This window comes from Triticum urartu, chromosome 2 (assembly GCF_003073215.2).
Source record: "Triticum urartu cultivar G1812 chromosome 2, Tu2.1, whole genome shotgun sequence".
Taxonomy (NCBI): domain Eukaryota; kingdom Viridiplantae; phylum Streptophyta; class Magnoliopsida; order Poales; family Poaceae; genus Triticum; species Triticum urartu.
Window position 1 is genome coordinate 610,694,020 of NC_053023.1, and position 24,914 is coordinate 610,718,933.

At 44.1% G+C, this 24,914-nt stretch overlaps 1 protein-coding gene across 1 annotated transcript; it reads left to right on the forward strand.

Moving 5' to 3' along the window:
* Nucleotides 1-18,021: 18,021 nt before the first annotated feature.
* LOC125539171 lies at nucleotides 18,022-21,551 on the forward strand. The gene is made up of 2 exons (XM_048702544.1): nucleotides 18,022-18,545; nucleotides 21,226-21,551. The coding sequence occupies exons 1-2, from the start codon at nucleotides 18,302-18,304 to the stop codon at nucleotides 21,264-21,266; spliced, it is 285 nt and encodes a 94-aa protein (XP_048558501.1). The 5' UTR covers nucleotides 18,022-18,301; the 3' UTR covers nucleotides 21,267-21,551.
* The last annotated feature ends 3,363 nt before the right edge of the window (nucleotides 21,552-24,914 follow it).

A 24,914-nucleotide genomic window follows, 5' to 3' on the forward strand; every position in this document is an offset into this window, starting at 1 on the left:
GAAGAAGGAGGAGGCATGAGTGAAGCGCTCGGACCTCACGGAGGAGAAGAAGGCGAAGAGGTTTAAATTGTTGATGGAGGCGACGGACAAGAAGTTCAAGCTCGAAAAGAAGAGGACCATGATCGAAGAGAGAAAGGTCACGCTTGAGGAAAAGAAGTTCCAGATCGCCGCCAATGCGGAGGACGCCAAGATGTTGTCCTTGAATGTGGCCACTTTGGATGCCGACGCAAGAATGATCGTGCAATCCGCCCACTACTAGATGTTACAGCGGCAGAATGATGAGTTGATAGGGGCGGACAATGAGGACACGGCGGAGGCGGAAGCGGAGGCTGCCTACGCGGCAGCGACGACACCTTGATCAGAGAGCGGGTAGCTGGGATGCCGGTCCGGCAAGGCAGAAACAGCTTCGCCGTCTCACCACCCCAAGCCAAACTCGAAGACTTCCTAAAGTAAACCTGAAAAGAACACCAATGACGATGCACGCTAGGTCTGTGACTGATGTCGAGCTCGCCACCGGCGAGGACCATGCATCGACTTTCTCTTCTTCGGTGACCTAGCCAGGTCGGGGCACCGTTGAAGATCACCGCACTAGATCACTAACACTGTCGTCGAGCACCACGTGACGAAGACCGCAACTCGAGCACACATCTCCTTTGTCATCTCTTCGACTCCTCCACGAGTAGGCCACCAGGAGGCAGCAAGAGATGGAGTAGCTGGGACAACTGCTCTGGTTTTGGTCGTCCGCTAGACCTCTCTCACAAAACGATCATTGCCCCTTGCTTAATTCATCAATTAACTCATAAACTAACTAAATGGCCATGCGTTGCCACAGAGATACAAAGTACTTTAAAAACACAATAATTAAAACAATTTTTTTGGCACGACCTAGAGTATCAACATAGTATCTAGGAAAAGGCAACCACCATGCACCTTCAACGTACAAAGTTCTCGGTGGAGCAAGCGGGGTCATTATTATAAAGGGCATTCTCCTCCCGATTAGCGCAAGAAGGACAATACCGATCTATTGAGTCGTCATCTAAAGGATGCACATGTAGGAATTTAATCCAATAAAACCAGCACCAATACCCAAAAGTACCTTGTGTTGTTTGAAGAGTTATTAAGAAGTAGTATTTGCATGTGTCAGCATCACCCTTATCACCATGAACAAAATGAAGGACAACTAGAAGAAAAGTAATCTCAAACAAAGAAGTATTGTAAAAAGAAGGACCCGTTTAGGGGACTCCAACTGGTACCCCAGGTTCCCCCACCTCTCCTAAAGTTGGTGCCCCCCCCCTCAGATAGAGGAAAGGTGTGGAGGACATTAACATCTTTCAGCTTGAGCGACACAACATATGACCTGCTAAAAGCTACTCTAGGAGATTCCCAGAAAAGGGTGACCCTAAAATGATCTTAGTGGAGCCCCTAAAAATCATCTTTTCAGGGAGCACTCCTTAGACAATTCCTAGTAATTTAGCACCTATATTGCATTATCTTCCATTTATCTCCTATTCATGCATATGAACTACATTTAAACTCCAACTTTGCATCTAATAATTCAAACTTGTATGTTTCTACGACACATAATTGAACAACTTTTCAAATGATAGTTTTGAGACTTTCAAATTCAAATATACCATAGGCTCCAAAATGTACTAGATAATCTAAATAAAAATGATGAAACATCACGAAACTATTGCACATGTTACTATCACGAATGCATATATGCTCAACAAGGTCGTCGTGAAAGATACTCGGTTGATGACATGTTTTCTACCCTTCGGTGGATCTCAATAAATCTCTAGTGTCAGTTAGTAACTCTCTCATGGGTTAGAGTTGTTCCACAAAACATTGTATTATGGACTCTATTCTTACCTTGAGGGTTTGATATTGTTTTAAAAAAGTTTGATCAAGCGGAATAGATGGCATCTTCATGTAGTATCCAACATTGTAGTTGTAAGTGCATCTAGTGCCACCCCTAGTTGGTTTTGGAGTATTGACGACAAACCTAGTTGAGGGGCTAATGTGTTTGTGAGAATTGCAGGAAAACACAGGTAGAAGTCCCTCATGGATTCGGTTTTACTACCAGAGATGACCCCTAAAAATGTATGAAGACATTGAAGACAAAGGTGGTATATGAAGATATTCACATTGAAGACTATGACAACAGAAGACACGTTATGAAGCCTATGGAACTCGAAGACTTAGATCTTTCATAGTTCTTTTTATTCTTGTTGAGTCATAGGAACCACTGTACTGTTAAGTGGGGTCCAGGAGAACCAGTCAGAATGACTGAAGTGATGCCTAAATCAAAAACCTATGTCTTCGAGTGAAGACAATGAGAGCGAATCTTGTCCAGAGCCGGACAAGTCAGCTTTGCTTGTAGCCCAAGTAAAGTTGCCATGAAAGTTCGAAATCTGACCGTTGAGACACATGTCAGTTCCTTAGTGACCCAGGGTCATTTCGGACAAATCAGGTCGGGTTGCCAAGTGGCTATAAATAGCCCACCCCCACAACCATAAACGGTTGGCTGCTCAGATTTCAATGCACGGCTTTTGTCGTTTGAGAGCAACCCACCTCGAAGCCTTTGAGAGAAAATTCCTAGTGAGGAGAAAAGCCCTAACCACCCAGAGCCAGAGTAAATTGGGCATCACTTGAGTCTTCTTGTCTGTGTGATCTGAAGACTTATTACACTTGAGGACTGTGAATCCTCCAGACGGTTAGGCGTCGCGTTCAGAGCATCCAAGAGACATTGTGGATTGCCAGTGAACGAAGTCTGTGAAGGTTTGGGAGTCTACCTTGAAGACTTACCAGAGTGATTGGGCGAGGACTAAGTGACCTTAGCTCAAGGAGAATACGGTGAGGACTTGGTGTCCTGAACTGTGTGTTCAGGACTGGGTGTCCGGGACTGTGTGTCCTAAGGTTTAAATACCTAGCCGCTCCAACCAGACGTACAGTTGTCACAGCAACTGGAACTGGTCCAACATATCATTGTCTTCAACGAGTCACTGGTTTCATCTTCACTTCCTTCCCTTGCTGTTACTTATTGTGAAGTCATTGCATGCTTGCTTTATCATTTGTCTTCACAACGTGAATGCATGATCTGTGTGGCTTCATAACTTCTTCCCACTTGATCCTTATTACACTGAAGCTGTTTGTCACTGTGCTTTCACTCTGTTGAATACATGACCATGGCTGGCCTAGTGTAATCTAACTTCCGCTGCATAGTAATAGGCATAATCTTCAATGTTTGTCTTCAGAACTCCCAAGTTTTGAAGACTTTCATAAAAATCGCCTATTCACCCCCCCTCTAGTCGATATAACGCACTTTCAATTGGTATCAGAGCAAGGTGCTCCCTTGTTCTGTGTGATTCGGTTTAACCACCTGGAGTTTTAGCTATGTCGATTGCAGGGATAATCAAAGTCTCCGCTGCCTGCCCCGTCTTCGATGGAACTGAATATCCCTACTGGAAGAATAAGATGCGCATGCATCTTGAAGCCATTGATGTCGACCTATGGTATGTCGTCGAGAACGGCGTTCCCAAGGCTGGAGAAGGTGTCACTGCTGCTGATGTCAAGAAATTCGTTCAACTGGACTCTACTGCCAAGAATATCATCTATGGTTATCTGACCAAAGGACAGTATGGCCGTGTGAGTGCCTTGAAGACATCCAAACTGGTCTGGGACTGGCTCTCCAAAGTTAATGAAGGCATCTCAAACCAGAGAGATCAAAGAATCAATGTCCTTCGCAATCTCTTCAACCGCTTCAAGCAAAATGACAATGAGAATGTCCAGCACACATTTGACAGACTCACTGACATCACAAACGAGCTTCAAGCCCTCGGCGCCACTGAGATCACCAAACATGAAATCGTCAAGACGCTGCTGAGATCACTTGATAGTTCGTTTCACATCCTGGCCCTGATGATTCAAGAACGTCCTGATTTCAAGACACTCGATCCGTCTGACATACTTGAGAGGCTCAACACACATGAGTTTCAGCTTTCTGAGAAAAGAGATATCTACGGTCCAAACTATGGGCGAACTCGCACCTTGAAGGCAAAAGCTGTCTCCTCATCTGAAGAAGAATCTGACTACAGTTCTGATGATCCTGAAGACATTGGAAGAGAACTTGCAATGCTAGTGAAGAAGTTCCAAAAATTCACCAAGAAGAAAGGCTTCAGAAAATCTTCACGATCAAGCTCAAGGAATGATGAAGCTTCTGCTCATGACTACAAGAAGAAAACATGTCACAAGTGCAAGAAAACTGGACACTTCATCTCTGAGTGTCCACAGTGGGACAATGAGAACAGAAGGAAGAAGAAGAGCAAGGAATATGATTCTGACGACAAGAAGAAAAAGAAATACTCAAAGTCTTCTTCCAAGTCTTCATCACACAAGAAGAGCTCATCTGGCAAGGCACGTGCGTTTGTTGGAAAGGAGATGGATTCAGAGGAGGAGTCCGCATCTGAGGAGGCAGAGGTGGAGTCTGAGGAGGAGTCTGATTCTGGCATTGCGAGTCTGGCTACAGCATACGTCGCCAAGTCCATCTTCAACACTGAAGACAATGACTGCATCACCGACACCGACGCAAATCACAAGAACGACTCCACTCCTACCTACTGCTTCATGGCACGCGGTGCCAAGGTAAACACACGCACTACTCGCTATGAAACATCTAGTGACGATGACTCTGAATGTGATTCAAAACCTAGCTACAAAAACACTTGCTAAAATTGCAACTGAACAACAGAAAGCTATGGAACATATTCAAAAACTATTAGACAAAAGCGATGATCTGTTAGACGCTGAAATGACTCGATCTCAGTCCTTAATTGAAGACATAAAAAACTTCACGTTAAGTATCAGGAAGCTTGAAGATCGTCATGATACTCTCTCAACAACTCATGAAAAGCTTTCCTATGATTATCTTCAAAGGAAGCAAGAACTTGAGAAATTGAGGGTGGCTCATGAAGATCTTCAAAAGGAAAATGAGTCACTTCGCTCCGAACAGATCAGTCCCGCTCAGGAAGGATTTGAACCACCATGTCTTAAATGCATTGAGCGTGATAATGCTAATTCTGTTGCTGAATGTTCCACTGCTACTGCTGTTGCAATATCTTCAACTGTTGACGTGGTAACTAACCCCTCTGCTGAGGATACCACTGCTATTGCTGATGAGAATGCTAGTTGAAGACATTGCTTGAAACAGGGATGTACAAAAGTCTTAAAGGACATCAGACACTATGTGATGTCCTCAAGAAGCAGATCCTGAATCGAAACCCTAGGAAAGAGGGTGTTGGATTTGTGAGGAAAATCAATGCAGATGGCTCTTACTGGAAACCTGAGCAGTACCCCAAAACCACATGGGTTGCTGCAAAGGAACTTTCAGCAGATCCATCCAACTTATCTGGCTTCACTTGTGCTAACCCCATTATCATTGATGAATCCTTTGATGCAAACTATAAACTGTTTAAGAATCAGAATGGTGAAGTGTTTGCCAGGTACATTGGTACTAACTGCAGGAATGGACCGCCTATGAAGAAGATCTGGGTTTCCAAAAGGTGTCTAGAAAATCTTCCTGTGAATGTCTTCATGACACCTCACTTAAAGAAGACAAACCTCAGACCAAAGGCTTCATATGGTCCAAAGGCTTCATACAAACAGAGGACTCACCTGAGTCGCACTAACGCAAATATTTTGCAAGGAAACTATACTCAGGCATATGAATATGAGAGCGGTTCATCGAATCGTGTTCATGTGACCAAAAATTATTCTGCTTATTCCTATGAGTATTATTGTCCACCTGCTAGACTGTTTGCTAAGGCTTCAAAGCCAAAATTCTCAGATGCTGCACTTAGACTTATTGCTTCTAAGCCACCCTTGAAGATGTGGGTGGTTAAGAAAGCTTAACTCTCTTTTGCAGGGAAAGGTCTCCAGCAGAAAAACAAAATCTTCTGATGCTATTGCTGGGGACCTTAAAAATCTTGTAGGGCGCAAGATAAAATGCCCGAATGGCATCATTATGTACTTTGCTCCTGAATCGCATGCTACTCTCCCTATTAGTCCTAATCTGGATCTAAGTTTTCATAACCCACTAGTTCGTCAAATGTTTATACTTCACAATTCTCTTCGTGAAGCCTATCCCCCTAACTGCACTCTAGGGTACGACACCAGCGACTTCAAAGTCTTCAGAATGAATTATTGACAGTGGGTGTACAAATCACATGACTGGCAGAAGAAGCCTTCTTATGAACTCAACTTTACGTCCATCCGACAAGAGCCACATCACATTTGCTGACACTGGTAAAAGTAAGGTATTGGGTCTAGGTAGAGTTACAATCTCAAAGGATCAACACATGGATAAAGTCATGCTTGTTGAATCCCTTGGCTTCAATTTAATGTCTGTCTCAATGCTTTGCGATTTGAATATGATTGTAATGTTTGGAAAATATTGTTGCCTGGTGCTAATGGAATCTGACAAATCTCTAGTGTTTGAAGGGTATCAGAAAGGTGATTTGTACGTGGTAGATTTCTCAGCAGGACCACAACTTGCAGTATGTCTTCTTGCAAAAGCTTCAGAATGCTGCTTTGGCATCGGAGGCTTGGGCATGCTGGCATGAGGAACCTCCACACCCTTGCGAAGAAGAAGCATGTCATAGGCATCGAGGGCGTCAAGTTCAAGAAAGATTATTTATGCGGTGCCTGTGAAGCAGGGAAGATGACAAGGGCAAAACATCCTTCAAAGACAATCATGACTACTACACAACCCTTCGAACTGCTCCACATGGATCTTTTCGGTCCCACTCACTACTCAACTTTTACTACTACTGCTTGCCTCTATGGCTTCGTCATTGTTGATGATTACTCTAGATATACTTGGGTACACATAATCCTTTACAAGACTGAAGTGCAGGATGTCTTCAGACGCTTCGTCAATCGAGCTATGAACAATTTTGGCGCCAAGATAAAGCACATTAGAAGTGACAATGGCACTGAATTCAAGAACACTGGCCTTGATACATATCTTGATACCTTGGGCATCACACATGAATTCTCAGCTCCGTACACGCCACAGCAGAATGGCATCGTCGAACGCAAGAACAGAACACTCATTGAAATGGCCAGAACAATGCTAGATGAATACAAGACTCCAAGAAAATTCTGGACTGAAGCCATTGATACTGCATACCATAAAATCAATCGTGTTTATCTTCACAAGCTTCTGAACAAGACATCTTATGAACTCCTAACTGGCAAGAAGCCAAATGTCAGTTACTTCAGAGTATTTGGCGCAAAGTGCTGGATCAAGGACCCACACCACACCTCAAAGTTTGCACCAAAAGAACATGAGGGCTTTATGCTTGGATATGGAAAGGATTCACACTCCTACAGAGTCTTCAATCTCTTTCACTACAAAGTGGTCGAAACAGTGGATGTGCGGTTTGATGAAACAAATGGTTCACAAAGAGAGCAACTGCCAAATGTGCTAGATGAAGTCCCAGCTAGTGAATCAATCAAGCTTATGGGAACTGGAGAGATTATGCCTTCTGAAGCTCATCCTGAAGAAGAACTCATCATCTCAGCACCTGATCAACATGAAGACAATGCTCAGCATGAAGACATTCCTCCAAACAACAACGCAGATCAGCAAGAGCAAAGTCTTCGTCCTATACATCCTCGTGTTGCAAATGAAGTGCAGATTGACAGGATACTTGACAGCATCAATGCACCTGGTCCACTCACTCGTTCAAGGGCAACTCAGCTAGCAAACTTCTGTGGACATTTCTCATTCGTCTCAATATCAGAACCCAAGAAAGTTGAAGAAGCCTTCATGAAACCTGAATGGATTCAAGCTATGCAAGAAGAGCTTCAACAGTTTGAGCTGAATAATGTATGGGAACTGGTCAAGCGTCCTGGTCCACGAAAGCACAACATAATAGGCACCAAATGGATATACCGCAACAAGCAAGATGAGCATGGTCAAGTTGTCAGAAACAAAGCTCGTCTCGTTGCTCAAGGATATACTCAAGTGGAGGGCATTGACTTCGATGAAATATTTGCTCCTGTGGCTAGGCTTGAAGCCATACGCATACTGCTGGCCTATGCAAATCATCATAACATACTTCTATATCAAATGGATGTGAAAAGTGCCTTTCTCAATGGCAAGATTGAAGAAGAAGTGTATGTTGCACAACCACCTGGCTTTGAAAATCCAAAACATCCTGATATGGTATACAAGCTCAACAAGGCACTGTATGGCCTCAAACAAGCCCCTAGGGCCTGGTATGATACACTCAAGTACTTTCTGAAGAGCAAAGGCTTCATACCTGGTTCCCTGGATCCCACTCTTTTCACGAAGACATATGATGGTGAACTGTTTGTGTGCCAAATATATGTGGATGACATTATCTTCGGCTGCACCAATCAGAAGTACAGTGAAGAGTTTGGATATATGATGCAAGAGCAATATCAGATGTCCATGATGAGGGAGCTGAAGTTCTTCCTTGGTCTTCAAATACGTCAACAGCGCAATGGCATCTTCATATCTCAAGAGAAGTATCTCAAAGATGGCCTGAAGAAGTTCGGTATGCAAGACTGCAAAGGCTTCACAACACCAATGCCAGCCAAACATCATCTAGGTCCTGACGACAATGGTAAAGAGTTCGATCAAAAGGTATACCGCTCCATGATTGGGTCTTTGCTTTATTTATGTGCATCTAGGCCAGATATCATGCTTAGTGTTTGCATGTGTGCTCGATTTCAAGCGGCACCAAAGGAGTCGCATTACTTAGCTGTGAAGCGAATTCTTCGATATTTGGCTCACACCCCAACTCTAGGATTATGGTATCCAAAGGGCTCAGAGTTTGATTTGGTTGGATTTTCGGATGCTGATTATGCTGGTGACAAAGTTGATCGCAAGTATACATCAGGCACATGTCACTTTCTGGGACGATCACTTGTATGTTGGTCTTCAAAGAAGCAGAACTGTGTATCTCTCTCCACTGCTGAATCTGAATACATTGCTGCTGGATCTTGCTGCACTCAGCTTCTGTGGATGAAGCAAACACTCAAGGATTATGGCATTCATCTGAAGCAAGTGCCACTTTACTGCGACAACGAAAGCGCCATCAAGATTGCCAACAACCCAGTTCAGCACTCGAAGACAAAGCACATTGAAATTCATCACCACTTTCTCAGAGATCATGTTGTGAAGGAAGACATTGATATCATACACGTCAGCACTGAAGAGCAATTGGCAGATATCTTCACCAAGCCTTGGATGAGAAGAGATTTTGCAAGTTATGGTGTGAGCTAAATATCCTGGAATCCTCAAATGTCCTGTCATCAGGCACACATCCTAACACTTATGCATATTGATGACTTAGATGTGCAAAGCACGAAGTAAAGTATATCTTCAGTCAATGAAGACATACGTTCTAAGTGTGAATACATTAATGTGGAATTTGACTTCGGAGCGCCACGATAATTGTGCACCGTGTCTGGGTCTAATACTTCCTATACGGTGGGTAACGCCACCACCAAACATTCCATTTTGAAGTGTTTAACTCTTGGCGTTACCTTGCAATATCTTCACACTGGTTTGGCTTCGAACTTAACATGTCTTCGTGATTATCTTCACTACGATGATTATATATATATATATATGCTCTAGTGTTAAGTCCTCTACAGCATTCACTTATAACTATGTCTTCTTAGTTGAATCTTTTGAACTAATGAATGTGATCGGACCCTAACCTCTCTATGCTTTCTATCTCAAACTCTATCTCTCCAAGTCATATGCATTCTGTTGAAACTGTCGAATGTCTTCACTGTGTCCTTGTCAGCTGAAAACATATAGAGACAACCATAAAAGTCCGTTTTTAATGCTCATTCCTCCACATAAGATCCGGAGAAGCAGGAACGACCGCCCGACAATTTAGGCGTGTGTGGGACGTGGAACAAACCCCAAACTTCTGCTAACTGGCCACGCGTGCCTCAAATGCGAACCGCCAGGGGCACCTGCGTAATAGCACAGTGCCGCCTCTGAGTCTATAAATTCACACTTACCGCGGTCATTATCTCCTTCTTCCATCCTCGCACGAACCCTAGCGCCACCGCTAGCACTCGACGACGCCGGAGACGAAGCGCTTCGCTGCCGCAACCTCTCCAACGTCGTCCTCACGCCGACCGCGGACATCGTCCTCTCCGCCGTCGCCGTAGGTGTTTTCCGTCGCCAAGTTAGGGCACGGAGGACTGAACTGCTCGGCATCAAGTTCCTTCCATCTAGCAGTTCCAGTGTGGTAAATAAAACTTCTTTTTACAGCCTCTTTTGATCTCTTGGTTCTGTCACTTTCTGCCATAAGAAGTTTCTCTTCACACCAGTTAGATCTCTCGCTGCATCTCATAACATGCCTAGTATATTCACTTGTGCTTCATAAAGTAGTTAGATTCCTCACTTGTACTGATCTATGGGTTCGTACAAATCTGAAACCAACTTCTTATCTATAAGTGAATGTCTTCGCACAATGAGGTCAATGTCTTCTAAACTGATTAATCTTAAAAACCTTCTGAGAATGCATATGACCTCTTCTCCTTCCCTCGCACCTTAATGCTGTCACAGGTACATGTCCGTGGGAGAATCCTTCGGTTCTCATAGTCTGCATTCATTTGCAGAATTCCTACAGCATCACATAAACTCTCCTGAAGCCAGTTCCTGTTTGTCAAGAAAAAGAAAGCCTTTGAAGCCTTTGAAAGTTTTGAAGCCTTTCAAGTTAAAGTTTATGGCTTCAGTTGCAGCAGCAAGAAAGGGGGGCAGACAGAGACGTGAGGGAACTTCCAAGGATCTACCTGAAGACTTGGCTGAAATGTACAAAACAGATCCAGAAGAGAGCTATGGGCAGCGCAAAACCCGAATCCAATGGATTCGACGCTATTGGGCAGAACAGTGGTTCAAATACCGCTTCGTCACCCAGGAGTATGCTGAAAAGAATGCAATCAAGAGTCCATGGGGGGATATCCTATACAAGAACCTTGTACCCAGAACCAGAGATGAAGCCATTGCTCAAGGCTTCTACCCATGCATGGCCCGAGGACCACAGCCTGGTGATGCACATCCGTCGTCACTTCTCTGGTGTCGTGACGACAATCTCTTCAAACGCAACTTTCAGTTTGCTCAACAGTCAGCGAAGCTAAACAAGAAGAAATTTGGGCTTGACTTCAATCCTGGTCCCTCCTCACCAAGGGCAGATGGCACACGCGACGCGGAACCCAATATCATCGGTCCGTTTGCCAATCTTGAGGGCATGATCACCCACATCTTGGTCCAAGGGACTGCTGTGAATGACCCTCCAGCTGATTCTGAGTCTGATGAAGCTCCTGCTGTGCCGAAGCCAAAGCAGACAAAGAAACCAAAAGCTTCGAAGCCGGCCCCTGCCTCAAAAATCTCAAGGGCGAAGCCATTGAAAACTGCACCTCCTGAAGTCAGTGTGCAGTCTGAAGATGTATCCCGCATCTCCAAGCCCCTAAAGGAAAAGGAGCCCCAGCAACACACAGGCAAAGAGCTCACTGCAGCTGCCATTCTGCGCAGTGAAGCCATTGATCTATCAAGCAATGAAGATCTGGGGGATGACGCACTAGAACAGCTCATCAAAAGCAAGGAGGAAGCGGAAATCTTCAACAATCTGCCTTTCTTTGATGTCGCCATCATCCACAGCTTCATCGATGAATGGTTTGACACATCAGATATAAGCTTCAATGATCTGCAGCTGCCTGTTGGACTCAGCGTCGCCTTCCAAGGCGCAATTGCTTCAGAACTGGCCATTGCTCAGCGCATTGTTGAGCTGAAGCAGAAAATTGATCACGAAAAAGCTCAGTTCAAGAAGCACATGGCCAGTCTCAGCGTGCAGGAAGTGAGAAGCTTCAAAATCATGCTGCATGATCTCAAAGAAAACTTTCTGAAGAAGCGTGCTGAAGCTCAAGGCTCGCGTGAAAGGATGAAATCATTGGCTGACAAATGTGTTCAAGCCTACAACGAGGCTGAAAAGCGCAAGGCACTTGGGCGTCCAGGCATCGACCCCAAGATGGCCGCAAAGAAGAAGAATCAGCCTGCTGTGAGTGAACCAGAGGCATCAAGACAAGCAGCCACTCCCATTGTCTTCCCAACTGCCACGACTGGCTCGAAGCCAAAGAGCCGGTCAACAGCTTCAGAGCTAAAGAAGACAAGAGCTGCAGAAGCTGAAGCCAGAAAAAGGAAGAGCTCTGAAGCCTCTCCTTCTACCCCCAGTAAAAAGAAGCGCAAGACTAAGAAATCTAGGGCTGCTCCCACAGAGCCCTTGATGGTTGAACCCCTTTCTGTCATTCACCCCAATGCAGAAAGAAGACTAACAGTTCATGAGCCTGCTCCCACAGAGGCACCTGACGCTGAAGATATTCCAGCAGCCGACCCACTAGCTGCTGAAGACATTGGTCATCAGGACAATGTGCAAGGTGATGCAGCCCTTCCTCAGCTTGAAACAAGCGAACCCATCAGCATTGGTCGTCCTCTGACGCCAATGGCACAAGATGAGTCATGGGCGGATCGCCCTCAGGAGGAAGAAGACATTGAGGCCCAGCCCACTCCGACACCACAAGCGTCGTCTGCTTTCCGTAGGCTTCGCAAAGGTCCACGGCCTCAAGTCCAGTCTGCAGAAATTCTAGCTGCATCAGCCGAAGACAATGAAGAAGCACCTCCAGAACCCACTCCCTCGCTCCATCAAAATGCAGTTCCCCAAGAGAACGTGCCTGAAGATGTCCCTCAAACTACTAATACTGAAGCCAATGTGGAGCCCGCCCCACCAAATGCTTCAGCGGACAGCGAAGCCACTGAGCCAGACACTTCAGTTCCTGAGTCTGCTGCAGGTCCACACTTTGACTATCACATAGAGCACAGGCCTCATGTCCAGAAGCCAGTCCCAAGGCTTCCAAGGTTCCCAGGTCCTGCATCAGCACCTGGCTCCTTTGATGTAAACAGCTTCAAGGCAGACAACACATTTTTCAATAGCTCCAAGAACCCCTATTCAAGGGAAAGGATTGTATCAGACAGGTTCTGGAGCTATTCACAGTGCAGCTATTATTCTTGCATCTTATACAACCAAGGTCGCATCTTCCCTCACAAGCGCCTTGAGGTTGAAGCTATTGCTGGTCTACCATGTCTTGAGGAAGCTTTGGACTGCTTCAGGCAAGTGGGTTTGCTGCCGTTTGTAACTGATGAAGAGCACTGGAACGAAGAGCTTCTGCTTCAGTTTTATGCCACTCTCCACATCAAAGGCTACAACAGAGATCCTAAGACTTGGATCCTGGAGTGGATGACCGGAAATGTCCATCATGAAGCCAATGCATTCAATATCATTGAGCTCACTGGCCTGCCCACTCCAGGCGAATTCTTCGAGGAAGGGTGTCAACTTCATTCTGAAGCTATTGAGAGCATATTTCAGAGACCTGAACCCAATATGAGTCAGATGCTCTCAATGATGAAGCCATTGCCTCAAGATGCACCCTATCCAACTGAGTTCTTCGTTGAAGACCTAGAGTACCTGCCCAGGACCATATATCATATTATCCGGCGGACTCTCTGGCCCATTAAGGGACACTCTCCACATGCCAAGATTGAGGGTGCAATGAAGACTCTTATATTCTATATCATGCATGGCAAATGCTTCAACGCACAGGATCTTTTCATACGACAACTTGCTGCGTCAGGCTCGGACTTATTTGGTCTAAAAATCTATGCCCCTTGGGTGATGAGGCTGATCAAACTGCACTCTACAATTTTGTATCAGCCCTCAGCCCGAAACCATCGCATCTTCCTGCTAGATGTGGATATCTCTGCTGAAGCAATATACCCTGAGCCTGCCAAGCAACCAATAAGTCTTCAGAATGTCGAACACCAGAGCTTCACGCAGAATGTTGAAGGTGTTGAAGCCATGTCCAGGGTCTATCCGATGGCTGGCACTACACGTGCACCAGCATCAACTGAAGCCATAGATAGCACAAACGCTCCAAGACCCAAGAAGCGTGCTCGTGTCCTCACTGACCGAGAGCTTCTTGTGGCCCTTCACCAAAAGCAAGATAAGCATCACGACTGGCTGAAACGTCAGATGAAGAGCCTCTTGGTGGATGTCAATCGTCTTCGAAACCTGGCCACCAAGAATGCCTTTGTTACACATGAGACTTGCCGTCGTACGTGGAAAGGGCTCTCAAGATCTGCACTGAAGCTGAACTTGAAGAGGATGGCTTCACAGAGCGCTTCAAATTTGACACCACACCTCCTAGGAGGGCTGTGATGCGCAACACACCGTCACTTGACGACTCTGAGTATTCCTCATCTGCTACCACCGTCACTGCGAGGATCATTGATGAAGATGATGATGCTACTTCACCACCACCCGCTTCAGCACCTCAAAGCTCAGCACCGCCAAACAACTCCACCGACCCTGCTGCGCCTGGGAACGCGTAGAAAACTCTATGTCTTCAAACCTTTTTGGTCATTTCTGACAAAAGGGGGAGAAGCATATGATGTTTATAGTCTTCAAGCGGGTCAATATGGGCGGGTGCCTTATTTTGTTATACTTTGCTTCGTGTTTACAACTCTTGGTCTTGCTTCATTTGGTTCTTTTGAGTTGTAAACACTAAAACTCGATGGTCGTCTGCTACTTGTTTACCTCTCTGTTTGCGAAGATAAATTCCGCATGTGCGACGATAAATTCCGCACTCATCTCATTCTGCAGACGTCCATTTTCCATTATGCATGTCATTATCTTCATATACTTTCACATGCATAGTGGATTGTCATCATAAGCTGAAGCTGATCTCCACAAGTACAACCTGCCATGTGCATTTGCATTCCAAAAGCAAATTAACTTATATGCACATCTTCAGGGGGAGCTCTTGCAACTTATGAAGACAATTCCTTTACAAACTTCACACTTTATATTCCCCGTTGAAAACTTCAACTAGTTTGTCATCAATCACCAAAAAGGGGGAGATTGTAAGTGCATCTAGTGCCACCCCTAGTTGGTTTTGGAGTATTGACGACAAACCTAGTTGAGGGGCTAATGTGTTTGTGAGAATTGCAGGAAAACACAGGTAGAAGTCCCTCATTGATTCGGTTTTACTACCAGAGATGACCCCTAAAAATGTATGAAGACATTGAAGACAAAGGTGGTATATGAAGATATTCACATTGAAGACTATGACAACAGAAGACGCGTTATGAAGCCTATGGAACTCGAAGACTTAGATCTTTCATAGTTCTTTTTATTCTTTTTGAGTCATAGGAACCACCGTACTGTTAAGTGGGGTCCAGGAGAACCAGTCAGAATGACTGAAGTGATGCCTAAATCAAAAACCTATGTCTTCGAGTGAAGACAATGAGAGCGAATCTTGTCCAGAGCCGGACAAGTCAGCTTTGCTTGTAGCCCAAGTAAAGTTGCCATGAAAGTTCGAAATCTGACCGTTGAGACACATGTCAGTTCCTTAGTGACCCAGGGTCATTTCAGACAAATCAGGTCGGGTTGCCAAGTGGCTATAAATAGCCCACCCCCACAACCATAAACGGTTGGCTGCTCAGATTTCAATGCACGGCTTTTGTCGTTTGAGAGCAACCCACCTCGAAGCCTTTGAGAGAAAATTCCTAGTGAGGAGAAAAGCCCTAACCACCCAGAGCCAGAGTAAATTGGGCATCACTTGAGTCTTCTTGTCTGTGTGATCTGAAGACTTATTACACTTGAGGACTGTGAATCCTCCAGACGGTTAGGCGTCGCGTTCAGAGCATCCAAGAGACATTGTGGATTGCCAGTGAACGAAGTCTGTGAAGGTTTGGGAGTCTACCTTGAAGACTTACCAGAGTGATTGGGCGAGGACTAAGTGACCTTAGCTCAAGGAGAATACGGTGAGGACTTGGTGTCCTGAACTGTGTGTTCAGGACTGGGTGTTCGGGACTGTGTGTCCTAAGGTTTAAATACCTAGCCGCTCCAACCAGACGTACAGTTGTCACAGCAACTGAAACTGGTCCAACATATCATTGTCTTCAACGAGTCACTGGTTTCATCTTCACTTCCTTCCCTTGCTGTTACTTATTGTGAAGCCATTGCATGCTTGCTTTATCATTTGTCTTCACAACGTGAATGCATGATCTGTGTGGCTTCATAACTTCTTCCCACTTGATCCTTATTACACTGAAGCTGTTTGTCACTGTGCTTTCACTCTGTTGAATACATGACCATGGCTGGCCTAGTGTAATCTAACTTCCGCTGCATAGTAATAGGCATAATCTTCACTGTTTGTCTTCAGAACTCCCAAGTTTTGAAGACTTTCATAAAAATCGTCTATTCACCCCCCCTCTAGTCGATATAACGCCTGACCATTGACTTTGAAGTTTCATGGTGGAGTTTCCACTGCAACTACCCATGAAAATAGAGGATATATTTACAATACATTGATCTAGTTTCTTGAGCTAGGTATCCCAGAGGAGAAAGTACAAATCGATATATCTTTGGGTGAAACCGCTTTGAGTATGATGGTTGAATCATGTCAATGACTAATGAATTTCCCATGTTCTACTGCGGGTAACTCTTCCATTTCCAATGCATATACCCGATGGATCCAAGCATCTCATGGAACCCTCTTTCTTCACTCATCGTCGACGTCTCTCAAGTACTCACATTTGGACCCTTGAATCACAATATTATGCTTTTGCCCACTCTTGTGCTTATTTTTCATAACATTCAACAACCACAAACTGAGGCTAAGAATATCGCTAATTGAAACATCACTAGAATATTTATAAATAATAAATAAAATATTATATTCTCATGGTGAGTTCATGTCCTAGCCGTCCAATTTCCTCCCGTCACGGTCCCACCAAATCTGGTCATATGGGTCGGGACACCCAAAGACCTGGCCATAGGGATTGGCTTGGCAAGCCAGATAAAAAACCAGCCTGGCACGACACGGCTGCAGGCCGACCAGTGTTGCATTTCAGTCTAAAAAGCTAAGGAAAATACAAAAAGACTTAAAAACTAAAATAATTTAAAAAATTAAGAAATAAAATACAAAAAATCTAATGGGGGCATGTCGTGCCTGACCTTAAGGCCTGGCTTCGAGGATCGGCCTTGTTCCATGGCCGGTCGAAGGTCGGCCGGTCCTACTCTTTTACTCGCATGACATGCCCGACCAATGTCAGGCCAAAAATCTATGCCCGTGGGCTGGCCCGGGAGGCATGGCCCATATGGTCAGGTTTGTGTTCCACTCTGCCGGAGCACATTTTCTAGTGATTAGTGCAGACTGCGTCAAATCCTATTCGACGCCTTATGTGCCCATTATTGGTTATTTGGTATGCAATGCCCCCCCCCCTTCTCTTGATCTAAATGGGTCAGCCCATCTTAACGCACCAGAGGAATCTCCCGTCCTCGGTTTTGGGAAGCTCCCAGAAGCAGTTTTTTCTTTTTTTGTTATTTGATTTCTAAACCGTTTTACTTCTGTTTTATTTTCCCATGTTCTTTCCTTTTTCTTTTCTCTTTTTCAAATGTGTGATTTGTTTTTTCAAATTCGTGAGCCTCTTTAGAAAACCTGTGGGATTTTTTCAAATCCGCGAACCTTTTTTTTTCGAATTTGCGAACTCTTTTCAATTTTTACGAACTTTTTCCCAAAAATCCGCAAACTTTTTAAAAATTCACGATTTTTTTTCAAAATTGATGTTTTTTTTGGTTCAAAATCAATTAACTTTTTTCAAATTAGTGAACTTTGCAAAAAAGATTGATGAACTTTTTCCAAAATCAAGGAACGTTTTTCAAAGTTGCAATTTTTTAAAAAAATCTATGAACATTTTCAGATTTTTGATTTTTTCCCCATACTTGTGAACTTTTTATTGCGAACCTATGAAGTTATTTATTTATTTATTTTCCGAAAAATTCAGATTTATTTTTAGAAAAGTCAAAACGGTTGACTGCTCAGGTGACCGGTTAACGCTGGCCGATCAACCATCGACCCGAGCGAGCGACGCGAGGGACCATCGGCCTTTGTTGGGCCAGGCACAGGCGAGCAGCGCGTGAGCGCGAAGAGGAGGTCTCGCTCTCGCAGATTCCACCCCACCCCGCCGCGCATGCTCGCCATCGGCGTGCCGTGCCGTGCCGTCCCATCATCCGATCCCAAATCCGCAACCCACACCGTCCCAATCGTCCGCGCCGACCCCCGTGATCCCTAAGATCAAGACAATCCCCGGCCCGGCCAGCCCCCGCCGCCGCCCCCTCCTCGCCCGGCGAAGATGCACCTGTGGCCGTCGCTCCGGATCCGGGACTCGTTCAAGCACGCCTACCTGGAGAAGCTTGAGTTCAACCTCGCCCACAAGAAGCGCGCGCAGGGGCAGGGGCAAGGGCGGCAGGGCCAGGACGGGGACGAGGCGCCTCTGCTCGAGGGCCGCTCGTCGTCGATGGTGGCCACCGCGTTCGAGCTCGCCTGCGAAGCCGCCATGCTCCTTTCGTGCTGCTGTTGCTGCTTCTGCTGCGGCGGTACGTCCTGATGATGCCATTTCTAACAATTTCGTTTACTGTTTCGCATCTCATTGCCAAATTATGCATGCTGTTGCCCTCGCATACAAATTAAGAAAACTGACCCCGCAATTTTTTTTAAGAAAACAGAAAAAGAAATGAAAGAATACTCACATGTGACTGATGATGAAATCGCTTAGGATTCAGATGGTACTGGAATGTGCAACTTGATGCCTTAATACCATGATTTGGTGTTGGGATCCACTTTTGATCGATTAGACTTGGTTCTGCCTTGTTAACTTATTAGGGCGTCAGATTATGCTTATGCTTATATTAATCAGATATAAGAAAGCATATCCTGAATGTGCACTCAACTTTTTGGATAGGTTTCCTACCAATCGAATAACATAATCCGGTAGACACAGGGAACACTAGATGTAATCTTTAGCTCCCATCATGGTCATTATTTTGTTGATCAAATAATTAAAACTGTTGCAACTTATGGGCTGTTTTTTAACTACTAAGAAGAGTGGTGATGGGATATGGTAGTGTTACTCCTTGTATCCTTGTGGACACAACCTATACTGAAGAGCAGCATATTATTTTGGCCCTGATTGTAGTTAGCTTTCCTAGCTACATTTACATTGATACTGAAACTGTGAAAGTAGGCTATTAGAACCACCTGAGTTTGTGCTCTTACTTTTTTGGAATTAGGGCATACGACGTTTTTGGATTGGATGCATGATTTGGTCATTGCATTATTCACTCACCAGCTTTGATGGTCCTCCCTTTTCCCTTCGGAATTTTTTTGCAGGGGGTCCTCCCTTAATATGTTAATGTGGGCCATTTTCAGGATACAATTAGTGAACTTGTCAAATTTCTAGTTTAACATAATGAATTAATATGTTGAGGATAAAATCATCATTTTCAAATCATCATGTGGTTATCCATTTTTTGTTGAAATCCTCGTAGCCAGATTACATCCTAGACTAAAAAGTTGATGACTATACATCTCATGTCCCACATGTTCCTCTGAAACCTGGATACATCTCATGAAGAATCTGAATACTTTTGATGCGAGATGGATATCCACGACCCATCCAGGGATACCCCCCTAACCAAGCACCCTTAGCACCTCCTGATTCTGGCCAGTGGCATTGGAAACGTATATAGTTTTCTCCCATGCCTGTTGAAATTGTACATAGACTGGATTGAAGGGTAATTTCTGGAGGACAGAGGATACTCTTGGTTGCTCGGTAGGAAAATCATAAGTTGCTACAGGTCATAGGCTTGCCTCGTTCATCCTGAAATGCTTACAATGAAGAGTTTCAACAACTCGATTTCAGATCCTAACCAGGCATGAGTAGTGACATAGACCCTGCAAATAGCTTTGAAATATGCATATGCATAATGGACACTAATCCTAAAAACTATGTGCATAACATCAATTGAACACTCAGCATCTGGTTCCATGATGAGTTGATTGTCACAAGCAGCTAAGGTCCAAAATTTTCGTGTTCATATGTTGTCCAGGTGACACTTACGTGGCTTAGTGGCATCGTACAGGATCTTGGTGGTCAAGTCCACACTCTTCTATAAGTCCAAGATAGGCTCCATGCAAAAAAAAGGTCCAAGATAGGCAGTTCGTCCTACCTATTCTCGTTTCAAAATTAGTATGCTGTCCAATGTGAAGCTGTTTTGTGGAGTAATAAACTTCTACGCAAGAGCTGTGGAAAGAATTGCCACACCCTGGATATGTAAATTGCAAGGGCTATCTTGGTATACTGCTACGAGCTTTAGGTCAAACACACCCCTTTATCTGTACAAAAATTATGGCTGGTCGGTCGGCCGTACAAAAACAAGCAGGAGGAACACCTAAGTTATTCGTGAATATCAAGGAGATTAGGACAGGTGGAGGATAGTCATTAGGAGATGAGATGTTTAGGAACTGAAGAGTTGTATCCTTGTATGATGGGATAATAGCAGGTCTATGTATCTAGATAGACAGACAGGTTAGAGACAGAGAAGATAGTTTGAATTGTTTTAGGTAAGACATAATTTGAGTCGGTTGGTTACTCAGTTTGGCTGTTCAGGTAGTTTAGGCTGTGCTGTATAAACAAGCTAGCATTTTAACCTTTTTTGCATGCAATCATTGAAAAAAAATTCGAATAAGCCTCAGAATTTCTCTTCCGCTTTAGGGATGAGCCCTGCCGACGAATTGAAGAGGGTGAGTGCCCAATCCCCTGTCCTCTGATCATTATCCTATCCCAAATACTCGTTGTGGACTAAGGTCCATAAATGTACATGAATAGTGTAATCTGGTCACCGAACCTTTGGTTTGTCTCTGTCTGTTCAGAATATTTGAAAAAATATATTATCTTCTTTTCAACTTTTTTATGTTATCTACTTATCTCCTTTTGCACAAAATACGAGCTGTAGCTAATTGCCGTCCTGTCTTCAAATTATGCAATTTGTTTTTATCACAAATAAGTTGGAGCTGCAGCTGATATTCCTTGCCCCTTTCCACATATCTTCAGCACTTTAGGAGATCACAAATTTACAACCTCTGTTCTGTTCCATGTCACCACCATGCTCTTTTTCACCTAAAAAAAGGCTGCTACGTCTGCTCTCTGATTCATGATCTTTATATTGTCTAGAGATTTGTGTAACTTCACTCTAACCAATCTGTATGATGAATCAGCTTGTGGTGGTGAGGAGGACGATCCTCTAACAGCTCGCTGATGCCGGACGCTGAGAGCCACCTCCAGAAGCCAGAGAACTCAATAGATCAGGAAAAGCATATAATGCATGCAGCTGTGACGGGTCGTACTCAAACTAATTGTACATATGGAGTTTCGATCTTCTGCTGTTGTGGCCCGGTTTAAAATGCCACTGACAAGTAGTCTTACTGGCGCATTTCCTATTTCGCAGTAGGAAATTTCTGCAGTGCAGGCTTCATAATTGATCTGTATACTCCATAGCCGTATGTACATTCAGTTTCAGGGTATGTGCAACTGCCATTTCTCATTGCTGTGCTGTCTCGTGCTTCCCACATTGAGTCTTTGGTCCAGACTCCGGAGGCAGCTGATTGCGCGTCATTGCATTCGTAGTTTGCCTATCCATCTCTTAAGAGAACTGAGAATTTGAACCAGTATGTTTCGGTTCGGGTGGGCCTTGTTTACCTGATTATACTCTTCCTATGCAAGCAGATGTGCATGTAGTACTCGGTACTCCCTCCGTCTGAAAATACTTGTCATCAAAATGAATAAAAAAGGATGTGTCTAGAACTAAAATACATCTAGATACATCTTATTTTATTTATTTTGATGACAAGTATTTTCAGACGAAGAGAGTATAAGATACATTTGTCAGGAAGAACAGAGGATGAATGCTCATGAACAAGGATGATCACGACTACGAGCCATGAATCTGCTGGAGCACACATGTCCAGTTGCTCTTATTCACCCACCATATATTGGAAAATGCACCGAGAGCATACAGATGTCCCCTAGCAAAATCATTGGAGGTCAGAGGATTTTTACAATATTAAAATACTCTCGTAATAGACGTTCGTCCCGCTTTATAAATAAAGCCACCAACACATCTATGCAAAAGAAATTCCACAATGTTGGAACAGAAAAATAGTGGGACTAGAATTTCATATTTATTCATGATCCTACAGGGTTTTGGTTTGTATGATTACATCCTACTTAGGAATAATTTCTTTAGAACTCAAACTACATATATGAAAAATTCCTAAGAATTGTAATCCTTCATTTCTTTAAATGTCCTTTTTGAATCAAAGAGACCCTAAGGCAAGTCATGTTTAGCTCTCCAACACACAAGGGGATCTGATGAAACCCAAACACAAACTTATGGGACCGTCGGTTCCTTAATCGTTTGGAAAAATAAAGTCAGCGTCAGTCAATTTTCTTCCTCCCCTAGACCCCCCCACCCACGGACTGCTGGCTTGCCTGCTACCGCCCCCGCAACCGGCCGTGCTCCAGCGCGTCTCGCCGCCGTATTGTTGTGGTCGCCAACCATCCCTCTAAACATCCCTGGCATTAGATCTTCTCCAACTTCCTGCGGAAACTCCCGTCCTTCCACACAACGGTATCGCCAGCTCGAAATCTTTATGTCTGAGGCCTCATGATGTCTCGTGTATCACTACGCTCGCCGTGGCGCCTTCGTCTTCGGCCTCAGTGTTTTGCAATCGACGGAAGGAAAAACAATTTTAGACACACAAAGATCATAAAAAAATAGAAATTTAAAGAATAATCAAAAGGAGCTAAATTGCGCAGGTCATGGCCTATCACAAAACTCAATATTTGTTATCAAGATCAACAACACGAAGGCAAAACAATGGTATATTCAGGTGGATGTTTTTTTAACACATTACAAACACATACACACATACGCTCACCCCTATGAACACATGCACACACACCTTGTCCCTATAAGCATCTTTGAAAGACTGAGTCAGCACATCATCTTGAGATTGATTAAGTCGTTACAAACATCTTTATAGTCGACGGGGATGTCTTCTCCCATTGAACGCACATTGTCAAAAGGCTTGAAATAAATTCAGAAAAATGTGAGCAGTCGAACATTCAATGTAAGGACTTAAACTCTGATGGGTTGAGGACACAACTGTCATCCTAACGATCCAACCAGATATGTTGTTGGATTAAAAAAGGGACTGTCTATTTTGCATTTGATTGATTTTCAATTGGGTATCATTCAAATTTTCTGACCACTGTCCTGATGACAGCTGTAATTGTAGAAAGCTACCCATAAGAATCTACTCATTTCCACGAAAATGGGTCGGGCTAGAAAGACCCGGTTGTCTACTAAACCTCCAACCGATCTCTTCCAGCAGCTTCCCTGGACCACACCTGACAAAAGAGAAGAAAGGAAGAAAAACAGTTAAACCCCATGCTTGAACTTGCCTCCCAAGAAAAAAAAATAAATCTCACACTTCTTCCTCCCCCGTCTAAACTGATCTCACCTAACACACAATCACCCTCTCAACGCTCAGAACCAAACATAGGAGACACCATGGGAGGGGGGATTGAGAAGAAGATAGAACAGGAACAGCCATGGAAGAGGAGCATCAAGGCTCAGCAACAGCACAAAGACACATGGCAGATAGGGGTGTACCTGGAGAGAACACAGAGGGGAGATCTGCCACTAATTGCTGGACTCTACAGGAAGAACGTCCAAGAAAGGATCCACACTGGACTCTACAGGAAGAACGTCCAAGAAAGGATCCACAGGTCAGCAAATCTTCTAAAAACTCCATTTTACTCCCAGTTATGCTCCTGATTTTGCTCCCAATTTTGATTATTACATGAAGTTGACTGCACAAAACATGCCAAGGAGATGATTAGTAACAGTGTAAAGGAGAAACTAGTAGTAAAATCATCAAAACAGAGAAAATCATCATAGTTACAGAACAGAAAATGGAGGACAAGAGCAAGAAAACAGACCCCTTACAACTATCAAAAGCAGTAAAAAGACAAGACAAACAGCAGCATGGTTTCAGTATACATTGCAAGTATCAGTTTAAACAAGCCCCTTACAGCTATCAAAAAGCAGTAAAAAGACAAGACAGACAGCAGCATGGTTTCAGTATACATTGCAAGTATCAGTTTAAATTTTCATTCACAGAGGAGCAATTACTGACGGTTTAATTTTTCTTAAAGGGTTACATATATTACTGTTGAGTTCTGACAGTTTAATTTTGGTGTTACTGCAGATGGAAAGCAAGCAGATAACATTCAAAGAGGAGCAATTTCTCTCAATGTCACAAGAAGAATTGATCCTAAATGTGAGTTGCATTAGCAAAATAAGTCAAAAACTTTAAGGAAATATATATACATGTAATTGAAAAGTTCAAATACTACTGCAGGATACATTTTCATTCACTGCGCTTCTACAATTTGACATTATATACAAGGTAAAAGAGACCTACTACTCTGTACTATACACAAACGACACTGTTCATACAATGAACAAATATTAAAACTTTTGAAATGATACTTGCGGGTTCATTCAGGGAATTCGCCTGTGAACACATTGTCGGAGTAATTGGACATGGATATCCCGAAGACGGCGAGACAAGAATTCAAGACATCGGGGCTAGCAAAGCCCCTCAGTTCAACTACCTAGCCGGCGGCCGGCTGCTGGCTGCTGGCTGCTGACTGCTCCACCAGGCCGACTGCTGGCTGCCGACTCCTCCACCAGGCCGGCTGCCCGAAATCAACTGCAGCCTGACGCGACACCGACATGACGGCCTTACCCGGCACTATTCATGTGTCACCCCAACCATCATGTACAGTGTCACCTGTCCCCTGGCACTATTTATGAAGTGACCCAGGGGACAAGCAT